The 21356-nt window shown below is 40.9% G+C and overlaps 1 protein-coding gene across 1 annotated transcript in view; it reads right to left on the bottom strand.

Annotated features, from left to right (window-relative positions):
• Positions 1–21356, bottom strand: part of LOC136144145 (ATP-binding cassette sub-family C member 4-like) — a 147356-nt gene that overhangs the window by 70430 nt on the left and 55570 nt on the right. The window contains exons 14-19 of the mRNA XM_065901805.1: positions 11984–12080; positions 8094–8291; positions 6601–6741; positions 5813–5850; positions 5048–5142; positions 1732–1878 (exon numbers count right to left, since the gene is read on the bottom strand). Coding sequence (XP_065757877.1) covers positions 1732–1878; positions 5048–5142; positions 5813–5850; positions 6601–6741; positions 8094–8291; positions 11984–12080 — 716 coding nt within the window. The remainder of the gene's footprint in view (positions 1–1731; positions 1879–5047; positions 5143–5812; positions 5851–6600; positions 6742–8093; positions 8292–11983; positions 12081–21356) is intronic.

Raw genomic sequence — 21356 nt, 5'->3', positions numbered from 1 at the left:
TTCTGATAATAGACACAGGATGGGGAAACAATATATACACTGGTATGCCTGCTGCTCTAGGATTAGTGACCTTGAAGATTTAAACTTGGTCCCAAATCCTTGAATAATAAATACATCAGCATCTGGAGAATCCTACAGGTCATCATCAGCCTGTTGAAGTGTGGTCAGGAGCACTCAGAGGCTGTGAAAACAGAAATTCAGTCCCACTTGATGCTCTCAAATTTATAACCATAGCTTTCACATCAACAGGCAAAGTAGGGCAGCTTCACAGCCACAATAGCATGGACTCCCCCAACCACTTCCTTGCTATGACTTCATAATATGATGACATCTGTGTGAGCCTCTGCCCCTTACCATCCTGTGCTCCACACAGTGCCTGGACTAAGCAACATGTGTTGAATAAATCTGCACAAGATGCTGCCCTAAACAGTCTTATTTAATCCTCGCAACAGCCTTGTCAAACAGGAAGGGCAGCAGTTATTCCCATTTGACAGGAGAGGAAGTTCCCAGACACTATATCATTATCCTCACTAAGGTTCATTAGGTACTGCCCGTGTGCTAAATGCTGTGAATATATTAACCTGCTTAATGCCCACAAAATCAAGATATTGGTAAGTGTGTGAATAATATCCTCATTTTATAGGTAAGAAAATCGAGACACAGAGAAATTAAATAACTTGCACATAACTATTAACATAAATATAACTGGCTATTACTATTAGTAATTAGCACCAGGACTGAACCTAGGAAGTTGGCTCCAGAGTCCAAACATATAACCATGACAAAATCCTGCCTAGAGATTTGCCTGCCCCGTAGCATCCACTTACTTTGACCTTGATCACAAAGCTAGTTGATGACCAGGCAACTCCTGTCCTCTCTCCAGTCACATCCCTGCCTTGACAGGTCCTGTCAATCATGACCTGCAAAAGAAAGCCACCCTGGGCCTCAACACAACTCTAACCAACTGAACAGAGTGGACATATATGCTGATGAACTAACTGTTCATAGAAACCCAGGTCAGGAGACTACCTTCCAAAGCAAGACAGGTCAAAGGCCTCAGAATGGAGGAAGCAACCACTGGGAAACCTTCAGGGACACCTTTACTTAGTAATGAAGATCCACTGCTATGTACCACAAGACCTCTTAAATGTAACCAAAATGCCACTGTAAAACTAGAGGGTTGATTTGATTGAAGAGGATGTTTACCTTTCACTGATCTTGCATTTAAATGAATTTTCCATTACAATTCAGGTAAACCTCAAAATATGAGCAAATGCCAGAGCTCTGTGTTCCCAGAAATGGATGGACAGTGAAAGAAAGAAACACACAGCCTGTCTCCTGCAGAGATGTTTCTGGAAGAAGGTTCTTCCTATTTAGCTTAATACCATGTAACACGGCCAACGTTCCAACAACTAGTCATAAGCATTTCAACACATTTGCATTGTATATTGGGTATATATAACAAAGGGACTCCTAAATCATCCTGCAAAGTAAACGTTAATTTTTTACAGACGTGCATAAATTGGAATAAAAACTTATATGCTCCTATATTCAGATTTTTTTCCTACCAATAAAAATTATCAATGAAGCTTTTTATAGAAAATGAAAAAACATGAACAGTGATTTTCTTCCAAGCATATCTTCCATTTCCATTTTCAAATATGAATATGTAATCAGGCACTATATGTGTTAATAAGACATATTCATTGAGAGGCTTCATGTCTGACTTACCTATTGGATTTCTATTGAAGAACAATACCGGAGCTCTCAAAATGCTCTCCAACATTTTGTTGTGCAAAGTTTGTGAAGAGTTAGCAAGGACGTAGAATATCAGCAGAGACCTTGTGATGCCAAAAAGGATGGTAGATATAGTTAACCCTGAAATAAAGAAACATCACTCAGCACAAGATCTCTGTCTTATCCTCAACGATGCTGACGCATAGTAGGCAGTTTATAAAGATACATTTTATTCTATAGGTAAAATTTACATAGAAATTTACATACACATAGAATAATAAAATTTTATATATGTAAATATAAATATAGTAAATTCTGTAAGAGTTTAATGCTTTCACAAAATAAATTTACAAAGAAGAATATAAAAATCAATGTTTTCCTCTCACTAAATAGAAACAACACAGGGGTAAAAATATCATGTTACCTACAGTTTCATTCTAGGCTTTCCTAATTCAATTACAAGTTCTAATAAAAACCCACAAGATTGATAATTGCAAAGAGTAGTTGATTCAAATTTCACTATTTACAACATGTCCCACAATCTAAAAGTGAGGTATGCTTTGTTACCAGCATGTGAATTAATAGGGAATAGGAGAAATGATTTACCATTTCCCTGTAATTTACAAGGAAATTTACTTCCATGTAAAGTAACTTCTTAAGAACCTACTGTATAGCACAGGTAACTACTCAATGCTCTGTGGTGACCATTAAATGGGAAGGAAATCCAAAGAGGATATTGTATTATTGGTTTACTTTTCTGTACTGCAGAAACTAACACAATATTGGAGAGCAAGTATACTGAGATAAAAATTAATAAAATTTTAAAATATTAAAAATAAAGTAGCTACTTCTAGGCCCAAGTAACTTTAAAAAGTATAAAAAGACAATGTTAAGTTGCAAGTGGACCATCTCTTAAATAATTGAATTGTAAGAAACTACAAATTATATTCTGGCATGAGATAATAAATCTAAACAAGCAATTAATCTCTCACTAAGTGTTTGATAGAACCCCAAAGCATTTGTAAACAAATACAATCATGCAAATTTATGTTTTATCAATAACATAAATGAATACTACTATGCATATAAAAATTAAAAGAGCCTCTAAACATCTCTTCAACTCACAATGATAAATAGAGTTGGGGTAACTTCTGTAATAAATATTCCATCAAGCACTTTTTCCCATTCAGCTGACAGGTATTATTTAAATTCTGAAAGCTGCTCAAATTCCTGAATTCCATTAACAGGCATTTGGCTTAGCCCACCGTCCTATATAGATGTGTAACAGAATCCCTTCCTTCTTCTCTAAGCTCTCATTGTCCACCAATTCAGAAGGTAAACTGCTGGTGGATTCAAGTTTCTTAACAAGTAAACAACAAAATAAATGTCAAATTTCAATGAGTGGACTTTTACATAACACACGCTTTGTTAATCTTTGTACAAGCATTTGTACAAGTAAACTTTGAAAAGCGATTTCTGTGAGGATACTTAAATTTTTATTTAGTTTTTTTAAATTTTATTCGGGTATAGTTGCTTTACACTGTTGTGTTAGTTTCTGCTGTACAATGAAGTCAACCAGCTACATGTATACATAGATCCCCTCCCTCTTAGACCTTCCTTCCCCCCATCCCTCCTCTAGGTCATCACAGAGCGCTGAGCTGAGCCCCCTGTGCTACACAGCAGCTTCCCACTAGCTGTCTGTTTCACACATGGTAGTCTATATGTGTCAGTCCTAACCTCCCAGTTCACCTTCCCCACCTCCCTACCCCTCGCCAGGTCCACACATCTGTTCTCTACATCTCTACTCCATTCCTGCCCTGTAAATAGGTTTATCTGTACCGTTTTTCTAGATTCCATACATATCCATTAATATAAGCATTTTGTTTGTTTTGCTCTTTTGACTTACTTTACCCTGTATGATAGACTCTATGTCCATCCATATCTCTACAAATGACCCAATTTCATTACTTTTTATGGATGAGTAATATTCCAGTGTATATATATATGTACCATAAATGAAATGAAATGAAAAGACAGTCCTGAGAATGGGAGAAAATAACTGCAGACTAAGCAACTGACAGGGATTAGTCTCCACAATATACAAGCAGCTCATGCAGCTCAATATCAGAAAAAAAAAAATTAAAAGTGGGCAGAAGACCTAAATAGACATTTCTTCAAAGAAGACATACAGATGGCCAAGAGGCACATGAAGATGGTCACCATCACTATTAGAGAAATGTATATCAAAACTACAATAAGGTATTACTTCACACCAGTCAGAATGGCCATCATCAAAAACTACACAATAAATGCTAGAGAATGTGGAGAAAAAGCAACCCCCTTGCACTATTGGCAGGAAAGTAAATTGATACAGCCATTATGGGGAACAGTATGGAGGTTCCTTAGAAAACTAAAAGTACAACTACTATATGACCCAGCAATCTCACAACTGGGCCTATACCCTGAGAAAACCATAATTCAAAAAGACACATGTACCCCAATATTCATAGCAGGAATATTTACAAAAGCCACGGCATGGAAGCAACCTAAATGTCCATCAACAGTTGAATAGATAAAGAAGATATTTAAAAATTTAGGTGAAGATACTCTAAGAAGTACATAATGCGATATATATTCTAAACATTCTTGTGAATAGAGACAGTCACGCTAATATTAGTCTGGCACACCAAATGTTAAATTAATCACACAGTTGGGGAGGAGATAACACTTTGATCTCAAGGTAAGAAAGAGAAGGAATCTAATCCCAGACCCTGGATTTCCCCTGCTTAGCTTCTCTGATAATTAGTGAAGCCCAAGAGATGAGCAGTGCGGTAAAGGGGAGCTTTGCATATCTGCAAGGGAATAATGCTTTTATCTGGGACCCATGCTGCCAGAGGATTTCACCCAAGATCAATAAAAGCTAGGGGTTATTTAGACTGAATTGGAACAACCAGAACCACAGGGTGGGGATTCATTTCTAATCCCCTTACCCATCCATATAGATAAATGATTTAGCTAAAGCAATCTATTTAATAGACAACAGCCATGTATTTCCAGGGACTGATTTTCTGAATGTGCAATCCTGGTTTAACTACCAAAATCCAGTACAGAGCAAATTAAAAGTCTTCATTCAACCTCTTTTCTTCTAGTAGATCTTTAAAATAATTATTCTAATTAATTCACAGAGTAAATGAGACCAAGACAATCTGTTAAGACATTGCTGAATTACTCTGGAAGCCCTAGTTTATCACACAGACTCATTATAAACACCTTAGACTCCGCTATAATGGAGCAGATGACACAACTTTACCTGAATAAACTGTTAAGAACCAGTTCAGCACAAACATTACATCTGCAGCTTCTTCTACATTTGTCCCAAAATACAGGCCACTTTTTACATTCGCCCTATGGAACAGGGAAGAAAAAATATTACACTATAGATTATACATAGAATTTACACAAATATAAAAAAATTTACCTCAATTCAAGAAAGGTATTTTATGCTCTAAAGTGTTTCCCAGCTCACAAGACCCTGTGTGTATCTCCCTGTTAAAAATGTGAACCACAACTTTCAGTTTTCAAAACTGTCTGTGAGGACAGACTTAGAAAATGAACTTACGGTTGCCGAGGGAAAGGATAAGTAGAGAGTTTGGATGGTCATGCACACACTGCTATATTTAAAACAGGTAACCAACAAGGATTTACTGTACAGCACATGGAACTCTGCCCAATGTCATGTGGCAGCCTGGATGTGAGCGGGGTTTGGGGGAGAATGGATACATATATATGAGAACTGAGTTCCTTCGATGTTCACCGGAAACTATCACAACATTGCTGATTGGCTATACTCCAATACAATATTAAAAGTTCAAAAAAAGAAAAAAAAAAAACTTTCTGTGAATAAGCTGCTAAAGGGAGGGACGTGGGAGAGATCACAGGGAAATCACACACCACCCGCAGGAACTTTCATTTTTCTTCAGGGAAACTAGGTGAGGGTCAATCCCCCTGACTCTGTGTAAAAGTGAGGCTTCATATAGAATTTACAGTACTTTCAGTCAGACCAGGAATCACTCACCAGTTTAAAAGCCACCAATCCTGCAGGGTGTAGGCGACCTGGAGCAGGAAACAGCAATCACTCAGACGCTGATGTTACTGAGCCTCACACCCGCTCACCAGGATGGGGGGTGGAAAGGCTCCAGAAAACAGAGACGGTCCTTCTGGCTCAGGTCTGCGCCAAGCCCCACACCCCAGATGACCACAGGTTGGGGAGGGCATCTTACAAGTTAATATCTTCAAAAGAAATCTTCTTTTCCCTAGAAGACTTTGCTCCCCAAATATAATGTATTTCAATGCAAATCCAAGTGGACTGCAAAAGGCAGTAATAACAGTACAAGTGTTGGGATTTTTCAAAACAAAAAGCTTGACAGGTACAGTGATGGTCAGTTCCGGTGTCAGCTTGGCTGGGCCAGTCTCCAATGATTCAACCAAACACTTGTCTAGATGTTGCCGTGAAGGTAGTTTGTGGATGTGGTTCACATCCATCATCAGAACTTCAGTGGAGGAGATCACCCTCAACACTCTGGTTGCCTCATGCAGTTAGGCAGAGGCCCTAAGAGCAAAACCTGAGGCTTCCTGGAGGAGGAAGAAATTCTGCCTCAAGACAGCAGGGTCAGCTCCTGCCTGAGGTTCCAGCCTGCAGGCTTGCTTTTCTGATTTTACATTCACCAAGCAAGATCCCACAACCTCATGGGCCAATTCTTTGAAATAAATCTCTTAATACACAAAAATAATCATAAAGTACAGTATAAATAGTATATAAATATCAACCTGGGTACACAAATCAAAACAAACACCCTTACGTACCTGAGCTGCGATGTTTACTAGAATAAGGAAGATGATGACAGACCAGTGAGCACCAGCTGTGAAGTAATTTGCATAGGTCTTAAACTCCACTTTTCCTTCCAATTGGTCTTCTAGAGGTAGTATAACCTGTATGTTCTCAGTCTGGAAGGAAAAAAATGGCAGTCAGAGATGAAATTTTAAATAATGAACCCTAAATTTCAAGAGTTCAACACTGTCCTCCACTGCAAAACTGTGGGGAAACAGACACATCGCATACACTGGTAGGAATGCAGGATGGTCCATCTCCTATGGAGAAGGGTGTGGGAATATCTGGCAAAATCACATATGCATTTACCCTTGGACCAAGTCATCCTACTTCTAGGAACCTATCAGAAATAAAAGAACATTTGCACGAGGTTATTCACTGTTGGGTAGCTTTGCTTAAAATAGATCATGACTCTCAGCACACACATAACAAAATCAATTAATGTATAAATGCATAAGTTTGCTCTAAAATAACACACAAAATGACATGGAGCTAATATATCCCTCTAGATGACTTGTGTCATTCAATAATAGAAACAGAAAACATATTGGGCTCAAAATACTAGCCAAATACAGTAAACTGAGATCACAGAGAGGACTGGAGTAATCAGTTTGGATAGCACATTGCAAACGTATGATCTGAATCTATTTGGTTCTGAAATTTCAGAGTGATTCTTGAGTCTAGAAAGTGAACTGCTAATCCAAGTAATTATCAGAATCATCCAGGCTCCTGCGTTTGGATATTGAGGGTTTGTATATCAAAGAATATCTGTGTATTCTAAGGGAGATCTAGTGCATTTCTGCATTTCTGTTTGGAGGACTTAGAATGCATTATAGAGTCACAGGAGCCTAAAATGTCCTACTCTATCCTGGCCACTGGGATCCAAGGTTGATAAGATGTGGTTTTCGGTCTTGAAGGGTAAGAAAGGAGGACGGGGAACTAACACCTAAGGATCTACCATGTGTCAGGTCCTTTGCACACATTACCTCTGACCTATCACAAACCATCTGACACTGAGGCAAAATACTACTGTTAGTCATATGCAGTGCTAGAACATTCCAACATACAGGAGAAGTAGATGATTTACTTTGGCAACAGCAGGACTCAGTCTAAGGCAGTCTTCACATTAAGCTTCTGGATGCATTAGGGAAGTCGGGAGCCATGATAGCAAGTAGGACACAACTATGGGAAACTGGAGAGTTCTCAATCAGTGCGAGCCACAGATACCCAGAAACTCACAGCAGTGCACCCACGACTGACCTCCATAAGATTTTCCAACTACACCCAAAGGAGAGCCACAAACAGGCTTGCTCCCTTCATGCTTTTCCATGGATTCCATGGAATAAGACTTTGGGAATTTTAGGGTCTACTTTGGAAAAAATGAAGATATCATTAGAGGAGCAGACTGAAGGTCCATGAGGCCACCAAGATCAGAAAGACCAGGGCACACTGCTGGATAGAAACTCACATCTTGGTCTTCTGGAGCTGCATCTTTCAATGAGGTTCTAGGAGACTGTAGAGACCGACCCAAAGACTCAGAGATCAGAGTGGGAGTTCCTTGAACTGAAGATGGTTCAGACTGCTTATTCCCCTTGTCAAAAAGGGAAAGAATATCTACCCTAGGTTTCAGGAACTCAGAGTAAGTTCCCCTTTTCACTATTTTGCCCTAAAATAAAAAAAAAAAAATTGAGAGGAATTAATTTACATTTGGTAATATTAAAACAACCTAAATACTAGTCAAGAAAAGTTATCTGGCCTTAAATTATGATTTTTGTAAAAAAAAAAAAAAAAAATGATCACTGAGTGGAGAAGTCTTGTTGAAAAATCTAGTTCAATCAACTCAGTACAGAACTGAGCATTGTATTCTCTGCCAAAACCTGTGTTGGGTGCTGGGGGATATGAAAGAAACATGTGCTTGTGTGTTTAAAATGCAGGCTGTTGACATAAGTACCCTGGGCACTTGGGGAAGCAAGAAGCACTGAGGCTGGTGGAAGAATCAGCACAGTCTCTACAGACAACATGGGAATTGAGAGAAGCCTCCCTGGTGCTTCAGACAGTAAAGAATCTGCCTGCAATGCGGGAAACCTGGGTTCGATCCCTGGGTTGGGAAGATCCCCTAGAGGAGGGCATGGCAACCCACTCCAGTGTTCTTGCCTGGGAAATCCCATGGACAAAGGAGCCCAGCAGGCTACAGTTCATAGGGTCACAAAGAGTCAGATACGACTGAGTGACTAAGCACATACAGCACATTACGTGAGAAGCAGAATTTTAAAAAACGGTCAGTTGGGGAGGATGTTCCAGGAAAGAAATCTAAACTCAACCCAGAGGTGGGGACCAGCACATCTGCATGTAGGTAAGAGTCACTCATTAAATCTTCACTGCCCACTGTCACTGTCACAGTATCATATGCCCGGCTGGGATAAGAGGAACCAGCACAGGACAGAAAACCCATGAGAGGCATCTTCATGGTCTACAACTGTCCCCACACACTCAGCAAGTTCCCAACTGAAAATTCAATATTCCACCTGATATAGTAATTAAACAAGGAGGCCATGGGGCTGGGCTCTAAAGCCCTGGCAGTCTGTGCCCACAAACCAAAACCTAAGCCAGAATCAGTGCTCTCAGATCCGAGAAAAAAACTTAAGACCAACCAACCACAAGCAGCCAACCAGCCTTCCCCCAAACAGGCAACTGCTTAAGCTACAGCCAATATAATCATGTTCTTCAAACATGTGTGACAGATCCTTGCACAGTTTCCCTCCCTTATAAAGTCATATAAAATAATATGCAGATGTTTCACCATTTTCCAACCTCTAAGCAAGACACACCTGAATCACTCAGTGGCAAACAAAACATTAGGAAAAAAATTCCAGGATGCAAAACTCATCGAATGCAAGCAGCTCTGGTTAACACTGATCAGACGGAAGATGACTCAGGACCCTAGTTGGGAGCCCTCTCACCCTTTCCCCTGAGGTGAGCCAATGGGAGAAACCCAGTGAAGCATCTAGGTACCATCTGATACTGCAGAACTAGAAACTTATGTAGGATATAGCGTGTCTTGTTCCACTTGGGAGGCAAAATTCATACACCTCTTTAAGGAAATTAGTGCTCACCACTAGATACCTGTAATATACACAATGAAATGACTGGTAGTGCAAAGACAGCAGTTGCACTCAGCAGCCAAGCTCTGACAATTTCAAGAGGACAAGGGGGCTGCCATCCCCCTCTGCCGTGAGAGAGGGACCCCACAGTGTGGTTGGAACCCGACTCATCCAAGGGTGCTCACCAGTGGACAAATAGTTGCTTTGTTAGTAAAATTGGGGATAGTGTCCTCAAAGGAAGTAATAAGGGGACCCTAAAACATCTAGGGACAAAAGAAATAGGTTATTCTCCTTCCCACTGATCCTGTGTTCATAACACTGTCAACACTGGGGTTTACACACTAGAATCGCACCCTCTGCACATGAAATCAACTGCTCTCAAGCTCAAAAAACCTTAACGACCACCCCCTTCCCATTCCTAGAGGAACAGGTAGGAGTCAACACATGGAACTGCTTCCAGAGAGACAGAGGTTCTGCATTCTAATAATCTTTCTTAGAGCAGAAATTCATTTCTTAAGTCAGGAATTTGACCAAGGGCCTATGGAACAGTCAGGGGTTAATGACAAAGGTGCTGAGACACAGAGGCAAATGAGCCAAGGACTGAAGCATCAAATGACCTCTAAGTCTGAACACTTCTCACTACTCTCCACCCCACCCCCAACCATGCTAGGAGTTGTGGGTTGGATGGTGCCCCCTCCTCAAAAAGATAAGTTCAAACATGACACCTGTGAACATGACCCTATTTGGAACCTGGGTCTTTGCAGATGTAATCAAGTTAAGACGAGGTCACCCTGGAGTAGGGTGACCCTACATCCAATATGACTGATGTCCTTATGAGACCCAGACTGACACAGGGACAACGGCCATGTGACATCAGAGGCAGAGACCACAGTGCTGCAGCTGGAAGCCAAGGAACACCAAGGAAGGCTGGTGAACACCAGAGGCTGGAGGGAAGGATTCTCCCCTGGAGCCTTCAGGAGAGCACATCCCTGCCAGCACCTGGATTTGGAACTTGGAGCCTCCAGAACAGGGAGACGATAAACCTCTGCTGTTTTAATGTCACCCATTTTGCAGCACTTGGTTACGGCAGCTCTAGAAACTGATACTCTAGCCTGAGCCGACACTTCTGTCTCCTCAGCTTTACTAAGATTCCTAACTGCTTCTTCTGTCACCCCTCCAGTGACCATCAGAGGAATCTTTCAAATCCACATCAGACCACATCCCTCCTCTGCTCAGGACTGTCCGATGACTTCCATCCCACAATAGCCCATTGTCTACTGCTCAGAGACCAGCTCCCTCCATGTCCCCCTGCTCGCTCTCCTCAGACACACTGGTCTTCCTGTCATTCCTCCAACCTGCCAGGTCAGCTGCTTCCTGAGGATCCCCTGCCTCAGACTCCCTCCCCCAGGTGACTGTGTGGCCCCCACCTTCATGTCACTCAGATCCTGTGAGGCACCAGCTCCTCAGGGAGGCAGCCAGGATGTCAGCCCACCTCTCTCTCTGTCACATCCTTCCCATAAGAACAGGAGCCCCGTGAAGGCAGAGCCTTGTCCTCCTGCTGCACAGGCTCCCACACGTATTGGGCACATAGAGCCCTGGGCAGTGAGACCAGCAACTGGAGACACCAGCAGAGAGGATGTCTCTGACCCGGCTGCTCGGCTACCCAACCTCACTTCTGGAGTTAATGGTAGATGCTCTTTAGGCAAACTGTGTATAACAATCACTTAGATACAATCAGATGTCAGTATCTCTAATTTCTAAGTGACACATTTTAACTTAAGTTGTGAAAAAGGAAAATAAAAACTTCTAAATAAAATTGAATCATTATTCTTAACAGATTTCATCAGAACGGTGATGATTTAGTAACACTGTAGTAGCACTTTTATATACTTTAGGGTTTATGTGGCTTAGAGTGTAGTAGTGACATTTCTGGACTTCCCAGTTGGTGCCAGTGGTAAAGAACCTGACTGCCAATGAGACAGGATTCGATAGTAAGAGACTCAGGTTTGATCCCTGAGTCAGGAAGATCTCCTGGAGGAGGCCATGGCCACCCCGTCCAGTATTGTTGCCTGGAGATTTCCATGGACAGGAAGCTGGTGGGTTACAGGTCTTTGGGTTCATCCTCCAAGGCATGAACACCCCCTGCTCTGAGAAGGGGGTGTTTACCATGAATCCAAGGAGAATGACCTGCAGGGATGTCTGTCCTTCAACACACCTGAGAGAAAAGCAATTCCCCAGACTTCTAGAAACTACTTACATCTTTCAGTATCAGAATCTGACTTGTATCTTCTAGGTACTGCAATTGATGAGTTACTAAGATTGTGATTTTCTCCTTCAAGGTCTGACGAATACACCTACAAATGTAAAAGGCACAGTATGCAAATGTACATTAATGGGGGTGCTTCAAACGGGAAACATATTTTGAAAAAAATAAGACAAAGACTACACAGTAGTCAAAAATCTGCAGTTTGATAAGGGGGAAGGAGCCAAGATGGCGGAGGAGTAGGACGGGGAGACCACTTTCTCTCCTAGAAATTCATCAAAAAAAATAACTGAACGCAGAGCAAACTTGACAAAACAACTTCTGATCGCTAGCTGAGGTCATCAGGCGCCCAGAAAAGCAACTCATTGTCTTCGAAAGGAGGTAGGACAAAATATAAAAGATAAAAAGCGAGACAAAAGAGCTAAGGACGGAGATCCGTCCTGGGGAAGGGACTTAATAGAGGACGTTCCCAGACACCGGGAAACCCTCGCACTGGCGGGCCTGGGGGAAGTGTTGGAATCTCAAGAGTTTGAATCTGACTGGGAGGGATACAATAAATAAAACCCACAGATTACAAGCCTAAAAGCAACTCCCAGCAGAAAAGTACCCCAGACGCCCGCATCCGCCACCAGCAAGTGGGGGCGGAACGGAGAGGAGCGGGCGGCATTACTTGGGGCTGGATCCGGGCCTGAGTGCCCTGAGGACAATCAGAGGGAGCTTTTGTGAGTTGCCAGCTTGAACTGTGGGACAGCAAAACAGAGAGAAAATTAACCGGCCCGAACACACTGCCGGCCGTTCGCAGAACAAAGGGACCGAGATTCTGGGCGACAAGTCCGCCGGGAGGGTCGTGGCGAGACGGAGGGCGCAGGTGGGAACTGGGGCTGGGGACGTGGAGGGCAGAGGGCGCACACGCCCGACCGGCGCCGGCGGGGACTGAGACTGGGACCCCGCAGGGCAGAAGACGCGCCGCACCTGGGGAGAGAGCGCCCGTCAAGCGCCTGGCTGCCTGGGCCGCTCGGGCGGCGTGGAGACGGAGCGCGGACCCGGCTTTGTGTGCCGCGCTTTTGTGAATCGCCCGAGGGCTGGAGCCGCGCGCAGCAGCCCGGAGCCTGAGCAGCGCAGACCGAGAAAAGAGCGCAAGCCTCTTCCGGGAGCGCCGGCCCCTCCCCGCACAGCCCCTCCCCGCAGCGCGACGGAACTAGTTACCTGAATAAGAATCCACCTCCGCCCCCTGTGTCAGGGCGGAAATTAGGCGCGGAAGAGACCGGCAACAGAACCCATATAAACAAAGGGAACCGCTTCAGAAGGGACCGGTGCAACAGATTAAAATCCCTGAAGAAACCACCGACTGACTACAACGGTAGGGCCTGTAGATATCGAGAAGTGTAAGCTGGAACGAGGAGCTATCTGAAGCTGAGCCGAACCCACACTGACAGCAACAGCTGCAGAGAAATTCCTAGATATATTTTTTCTTTTTCTTTTCTTTTCTTTTTTCTTTTTTTTAAGTAAGGAAAAAAAAATTTTTTTTCTTTTTTCTTGGTTCTCTTTTATTTTCCTTTAAAAATTCCCTATTACTCCCCCATTACTCCTTAACTTTCATTTTCATAGATTTTTATGATTTTTTTTAATTAGGCAAAACAATTTTTTTTCTCTTTCTTTTTTCTTTTTTCTTTTTCTTCTTTTTCTTCTTCTTTTTTCTTTTTCTTTTTTCCTTTTCTTTTTTCTTCTTCTCTTCTATTTTCTCTTTTTCTTTTTCTCTTATTTCTTTTAAAGCCCTCTAGCACTCCTTTTACTACGCCTTAATTTTCATTTTCAATACACTATAACCTTACAGAAGAAAGAGAAAAAAAGAAAAAAAAAGAAGAGAAGCCCTATTTTTATGCCAAACTTCATATATATTTCTAAAATTTCTTTTGTGTGTTTTGGTTTTTGTTTTTAATATAGTATTTTTAAGAGTCTAACCTCTACTCTAGATTTTTAATTTTTGTTTTTCAGTATATGATATAAATTGTGAACATTTAAGAATCCAATATTCAGCTCCCATTTTTATTCAGGAGTGTGTTGATTATTCTCTCCCAATCTTGACTCTGTTTACTACCTCAGAACACCTCTATTTCCTCCTTTCCCCTTCTCTTCCCAATCCAATTCTGTGAATCTTTGTGGGTGTCTGGGCTACGGAGAACACTCTGGGATCAGACAACTTCGTAGATCTGTCTCTCTCCTCTTGAGTCCTCCTCTTTCTCCTCCTGCCCATCTCTATATCCCTCCTCCCTCTCCTCTTCTCCATGTAACTCGGTGAACCTCTCTGGATATCCCTAACGGGGGAGAAACTTTCCACCATTAACCTAGAAGTTTTATTATCAGTGCTGTATAGTTGGAGAAGTCCTGAGACTACAGGAAGAATAAAACTGAAATCCAGAAGCAGGAGACTTAAGCCCAAAACCTGAGAACACCAGAAAACTCCTGACTACATGGATCTTTAAGTAATAAGTGACTGCACAAAAGCCTCCATACCTACACTGAAACCAACCACCACCCAAGAGCCAATAAGTTTTAGAGCACGACATACCACGCAAATTCTCCAGCAACGCAGGAACATTGCCATGAACGTCAACATACAGACTGCCCAAGGTCACACCTAACACACAGAGCCATCTCAAAACTCATTACTGGGCACTCCATTGCTATCCAAAGAGAAGAAATCAAGATCCGCACACCAGAACACTGACGCAAGCTTCGCTAATCAGGAAACCTTGACAAGCCAATCGTCTAACCCCACCCACTGGGTAAAACCTCCACAATAAAAAGGAACCACAGACCTCCAGAATACAGAAAGCCCACTCCAGACACAGCAATCTAAACAAGATGAAAAGGCAGAGAAATACCCAACAGGTAAAGGAACATGAAAAAAGCCCATCAAGTCAAACAAAAGAGGAGGAGATAGGGAATCTACCTGAAAAAGAATTTAGAATAATGATAATAAAAATGATCCAAAATCTTGAAAGCAAAATGGAGGTACAGATAAATAGCCTGGAGACAAAGATTGAAAAGATGCAAGAAATGTTTAATAAAGATCTAGAAGAAATGAAAAAGAGTCAATTAAAAATGAATAATGCAATGAATGAGATCAAAAACACTCTGGAGGGAACCAAGAGTAGAATAACGGAGACAGAAGATAGGATAAGTGAGGTAGAAGATAAAATGGTGGAAATAAATGAAGCAGAGAGGAAAAAAGAAAAAAGGATCAAAAGAAATGAGGACAACCTCAGGGACCTCTGGGACAATGTGAAATGCCCCAACATTCGAATCATAGGAGTCCCAGAAGAAGAAGACAAAAAGAAAGGCCATGAGAAAATACTCGAGGAGATAATAGCTGAAAACTTCCCTAAAATGGGGAAGGAAATAGCCACCCAAGTCCAAGAAACCCAGAGAGTCCCAAACAGGATAAACCCAAGGCGAAACACACCAAGACACATATTAATCAAATTAACAAAGATCAAACACAAAGAACAAATACTAAAAGCAGCAAGGGAGAAACAACAAATAACACACAAAGGGATTCCTATAAGGATAACAGCTGATCTATCAATAGAAACCCTCCAGGCCAGAAGGGTATGGCAGGACATACTGAAAGTAATGAAAGAGAATAACCTACAACCTAGATTACTGTACCCAGCAAGGATCTCATTCAGATATGAAGGAGAATTCAAAAGCTTTACAGACAAGCAAAAGCTGAGAGAATTCAGCACCACCAAACCAGCTCTTCAACAAATGCTAAAGGATCTTCTCTAGACAGGAAATGCAGAAAGGTTGTATAAACGTGAACCCAAAACAACAAAGTAAATGACAACGGGACCACACCTATCAATAATTACCTTAAATGTAAATGGGTTGAATGCCCCAACCAAAAGACAAAGATTGGCTGAATGGATACAAAAACAAGACCCCTATATATGCTGTCTACAAGAGACCCACCTCAAAACAAGGGACACATACAGACTGAAAGTGAAGGGCTGGAAAAAAATATTTCACGCAAATGGAGACCAAAAGAAAGCAGGAGTCGCAATACTCATATCAGATAAAATAGACTTTCAAATAAAGGATGTGAAAAGAGACAAAGAAGGACACTACATAATGATCAAAGGATCAATCCAAGAAGAAGATATAACAATTATAAATATATATGCACCCAACATAGGAGCACCGCAATATGTACGACAAACACTAACGAGTATGAAAGAGGAAATTAATAGTAACACAATAATAGTGGGAGACTTTAATACCCCACTCACAACTATGGATCAACTAAACAGAAAATCAACAAGGAAACACAAACCTTAAATGATACAATGGACCAGCTAGACCTAATTGATATCTATAGGACATTTCACCCCAAAACAATCAACTTCACCTTTTTCTCAAGTGCACACGGAACCTTCTCCAGAATAGATCACATCCTGGGCCATAAATCTGGTCTTGGAAAATTCAAAATAATTGAAATCATTCCAGTCATCTTTTCTGACCACAGTGCAGTAAGATTAGATCTCAATTACAGGAAAAAAATTGTTAAAAATTCAAACATATGGAGGCTAAATAACACGCTTCTGAATAACCAACAAATCATAGAAGAAATCAAAAAAGAAATCAAAGTATGTATAGAAATGAATGAAAATGAAAACACAACAACCCAAAACCTATGGGACACTGTAAAAGCAGTGCTAAGGGGAAGGTTCATAGCATTACAGGCGCACATCAAGAAACAAGAAAAAAGCCAAATAAATAACCTAACTCTACACCTAAAGCAATTAGAGAAGGAAGAAATGAAGAACCCCAGGGTTAGCAGAAGGAAAGAAATCTTAAAGCGATAACCCTATATGCAAAACAGAAAAAGAGACACAGAAATACAGAACAGACTTTTGAACTCTGGGGGAGAACGTGAGGGTGGGATGTTTTGAAAGAACAGCATGTATATTATCTATGGTGAAACAGACCACCAGCCCAGGTGGGATGCATGAGTCAAGTGCTCGGGCCTGGTGCACTGGGAGGACCCTGAGGAGTCGGGTGGAGAGGGAGGTGGGAGGGGGGATCGGGATGGGGAATACGTGTAACTATATGGCTGATTCATGTCAATGTATGACAAAACCCACTGAAATGTTGTGAAGTGATTGGCCTCCAACTAATAAAATAATATTAAAAAAAAAAAAATTAGGGCAGAAATAAATGCAAAAGAAACTAAAGAGACCATAGCAAAAATCAACAAAGCTAAAAGCTGGTTTTTTGAAAAAATAAACAAAATTGACAAACCGTTAGCAAGACTCATTAAGAAACAAAGAGAGAAGAACCAAATTAACAAAATTAGAAATGAAAAGGGTGAGATCACAACAGACAACACTGAAATACAAAGGATCATAAGAGACTACTACCAGCAGCTCTATGCCAATAAAATGGACAACTTGGATGAAATGGACAAATTCTTAGAAAAGTATAACTTTCCAAAACTGAACCAGGAAGAAATAGAAGATCTTAACAGAGCCATCACAAGCAAGGAAATCGAAACTGTAATCAGAAATCTTCCAGCAAACAAAAGCCCAGGACCAGATGGCTTCACAGCTGAATTCTACCAAAAATTTAGAGAAGAGCTAACACCTATCTTACTCAAACTGTTCCAGAAAATTGCAGAAGAAGGTAAACTTCCAAACTCATTCTATGAGGCCACCATCACCCTAATTCCAAAACCAGACAAAGATGCCACAAAAAAAGAAAACTACAGGCCAATATCACTGATGAACATCGATGCAAAAATCCTTAACAAAATTCTAGCAAACAGAATCCAACAACATATTAAAAAAATCATACACCATGACCAAGTGGGCTTTATCCCAGGAATGCAAGGATTCTTTAATATCTGCAAATCAATCAACGTAATACACCAAATTAACAAATTGAAAGATAAAAACCATAGGATTATCTCAATAGATGCAGAGAAAGCCTTTGACAAAATTCAACACTCATTTATGATTAAAACTCTCCAGAAAGCAGGAACAGAAGGAACATACCTCAACATAATAAAAGCTATATATGACAAACCCACAGCAAGCATCACCCTCAATGGTGAAAAATTGAAAGCATTTCCTCTGAAATCAGGAACAAGACAAGGATGCCCACTCTCACCACTACTATTCAACATAGTGTTGGAAGTTTTGGCCACAGCAATCAGAGCAGAAAAAGACATAAAAGGAATCCAGATAGGAAAAGAAGAAGTGAAACTCTCGCTGTTTGCAGATGACATGATCCTCTACATAGAAAACCCTAAAGACTCTTCCAGAAAATTACTAGAGCTAATTAATGAATATAGTAAAGTTGCAGGATATAAAATTAACACACAGAAATCCCTTGCATTCCTATACACTGACAATGAAAAAACAGAAAGAGAAATTAAGGAAACAATACCATTCACCATTGCAACAAAAAGAATAAAATACTTAGGAGTATATCTACCTAAAGAAACAAAAGACCTATACATAGAAAACTATAAAACACTGATGAAAGAAATCAAAGAGGACACAAACAGTTGGAGAAACATACCGTGTTCGTGGATTGGAAGAATCAATATTGTCAAAATGGCCATTCTACCCAAAGCAATCTATAGATTCAGTGCAATCCCTATCAAGCTACCAACGGTATTTTTCACAGAACTAGAACAAATAATTTCACAATTTGTATGGAAATACAAAAAACCTCGAATAGCCAAAGTAATCTTGAGAAAGAAGAATGGAACTGGAGGAATCAACCTGCCTGACTTCAGACTATACTACAAAGCCACAGTCATCAAGACAGTATGGTACTGGCACAAAGACAGAAATATAGATCAATGGAACAGAATAGAAAGCCCAGAGATAAATCCACGAACCTATGGACACCTCATCTTTGACAAAGGAGGCAAGGACATACAATGGAAAAAAGACAAATCTCTTTAACAAGTGGTGCTGGGAAAACTGGTCAACCACTTGTAAAAGAATGAAACTAGAACACTTTCTAACACCATACACAAAAATAAACTCAAAATGGATTAAAGATCTAAATGTAAGACCAGAAACTATAAAACTCCTAGAGGAGAACATAGGCAAAACACTCTCCGACATAAATCTCAGCAAGATCTTCTATGACCCACCTCCCAGAATATTGGAAATAAAAGCAAAAATAAACAAATGGGACCTAATGAAAATTAAAAGCTTTTGCACAACAAAGGAAACTATAAGTAAGGTGAAAAGACAGCCCTCAGATTGGGAGAAAATAATAACAAATGAGGAAACAGACAAAGGATTAATCTCAAAAATATACAAGCAACTCCTGAAGCTCAATTCCAGAAAAATAAACGAACCAATCAAAAAATGGGCCAAAGAACTAAACAGACATTTCTCCAAAGAAGACATACAGATGGCTAACAAACACATGAAAAGAATGTCAACATCACTCATCATCAGAGAAATGCAAATCAAAACCACAATGAGGTACCATTACACGCCAGTCAGGATGGCTGCTATCCAAAAGTCTACAAGCAATAAATGCTGGAGAGGGTGTGGAGAAAAGGGAACCCTCTTACACTGTTGGTGGGAATGCAAACTAGTACAGCCACTATGGAAAACAGTGTGGAGATTTCTTAAAAAACTGGAAATAGAACTGCCATATGACCCAGCAATACCACTTCTGGGCATACACACTGAGGAATCCAGATCTGAAAGAGACACATGCACCCCAATGTTCATCGCAGCACTGTTTATAATAGCCAGGACATGGAAGCAACCTAGATGCCCATCAGCAGATGAATGGATAAGGAAGCTGTGGTACATATACACCATGGAATATTACTCCGCCGTTAAAAAGAATTCATTTGAATCAGTTCTAATGAGATGGATGAAACTGGAGCCCATTATACAGAGTGAAGTAAGTCGGAAAGATAAAGACCATTATAGCATACTAACACATATATACGGAATTTAGATAGATGGTAGCGATAACCCTATATGCAAAACAGAAAAAGAGACACAGAAGTACAGAACAGACTTTTGAACTCTGGGGGAGAACGTGAGGGTGGGATGTTTTGAAAGAACAGCATGTATATTATCTATGGTAAAACAGACCACCAGCCCAGGTGAGATGCATGAGTCAAGTGCTCGGGCCTGGTGCACTGGGAGGACCCTGAGGAGTCGGGTGGAGAGGGAGGGGGGAGGGGGGATCGGGATGGGGAATACGTGTAACTATATGGCTGATTCATGTCAATGTATGACAAAACCCACTGAAATGTTGTGAAGTGATTGGCCTCCAACTAATAAAATATTAAAAAAAAAATCTGCAGTTTACGTACGAAATAATAATAAAAATTAAACATAGATCAATTAATCTGATTAGGTTCTTACATTTATCCCCAGCAAATTTGAACCTAACTCTGACTATGCCAAAGCCTTTGACTGTGTAGATAACAATAAACTGTGGAAAATTCTGAAAGAGATGGGAATACCAGACCACCCGACCTGCCTCTTGAGAAACCTGAATGCAGGTCAGGAAGCAACAGTTAGAATTAGACATGGAACAACAGACCGGTTCCAAATAGGAAAAGGAGTACGTCAAGGCTGTATATTGTCACCCTGTTTATTTAACTTATATGCAGAGTACATCATGAGAAATGCTAGGCTGGAGGAAGCACAAGCTGGAATCAAGATTGCCAGGAGAAATAGCAATAACCTCAGATATGCAGATGACACCACCCTTATGGCAGAAAGTGAAGAAGAACTAAACGGCCTCTTGATGAAAGTGAAAGAGGAGAGTGAAAAAGTTGGCTTAAAGCTCAACATTCAGAAAACCAAAATCATGGCATCCGGTTCCATCACTTCATGGCAAATAGATGGGGAAACAGTGGAAACAGTGGCTAACTTCATTTTGGGAGGCTCCAAAATCATGGTGACTATAGCCATGAAATTAAAAGATGCTTACTCCTTGGAAGGAAATTTATGACCAACTTAGACAGCATATTAAAAAGCAGAGACATTACTTTGTCAACAAAGGTCCATCTAGTGAAGGCTATGGTTTTTCCAGTGGTCATGTATGGATGTGAGAATTGGACTATGAAGAAAGTAAAGCACTGAAAAATTGATGCTTTTGAACTGTGGTGTTGGAGAAGACTCTTGAGATTCCCTTGGACTGCAAGGATATCCAACCAGTCCATCCTAAAGGAAATCAATCCCAGCTGCTCATTGGAAGGACTGATGTTGAAGCTGAAACTTCAATACTTTGGCCACCTCATGCGAAGAGCTGACTCATTTGAAAAGACCCTGATGCTGGGAGGGATTCTGGGCAGGAGGAGAAGGGG

The sequence above is a fragment of the Muntiacus reevesi genome, chromosome 11, assembly GCF_963930625.1.
Source record: "Muntiacus reevesi chromosome 11, mMunRee1.1, whole genome shotgun sequence".
Taxonomy (NCBI): Eukaryota; Metazoa; Chordata; class Mammalia; order Artiodactyla; family Cervidae; genus Muntiacus; species Muntiacus reevesi.
Note: the sequence above shows the minus strand (reverse complement) of the source record. Positions and strands in the feature narration are given on the sequence as shown.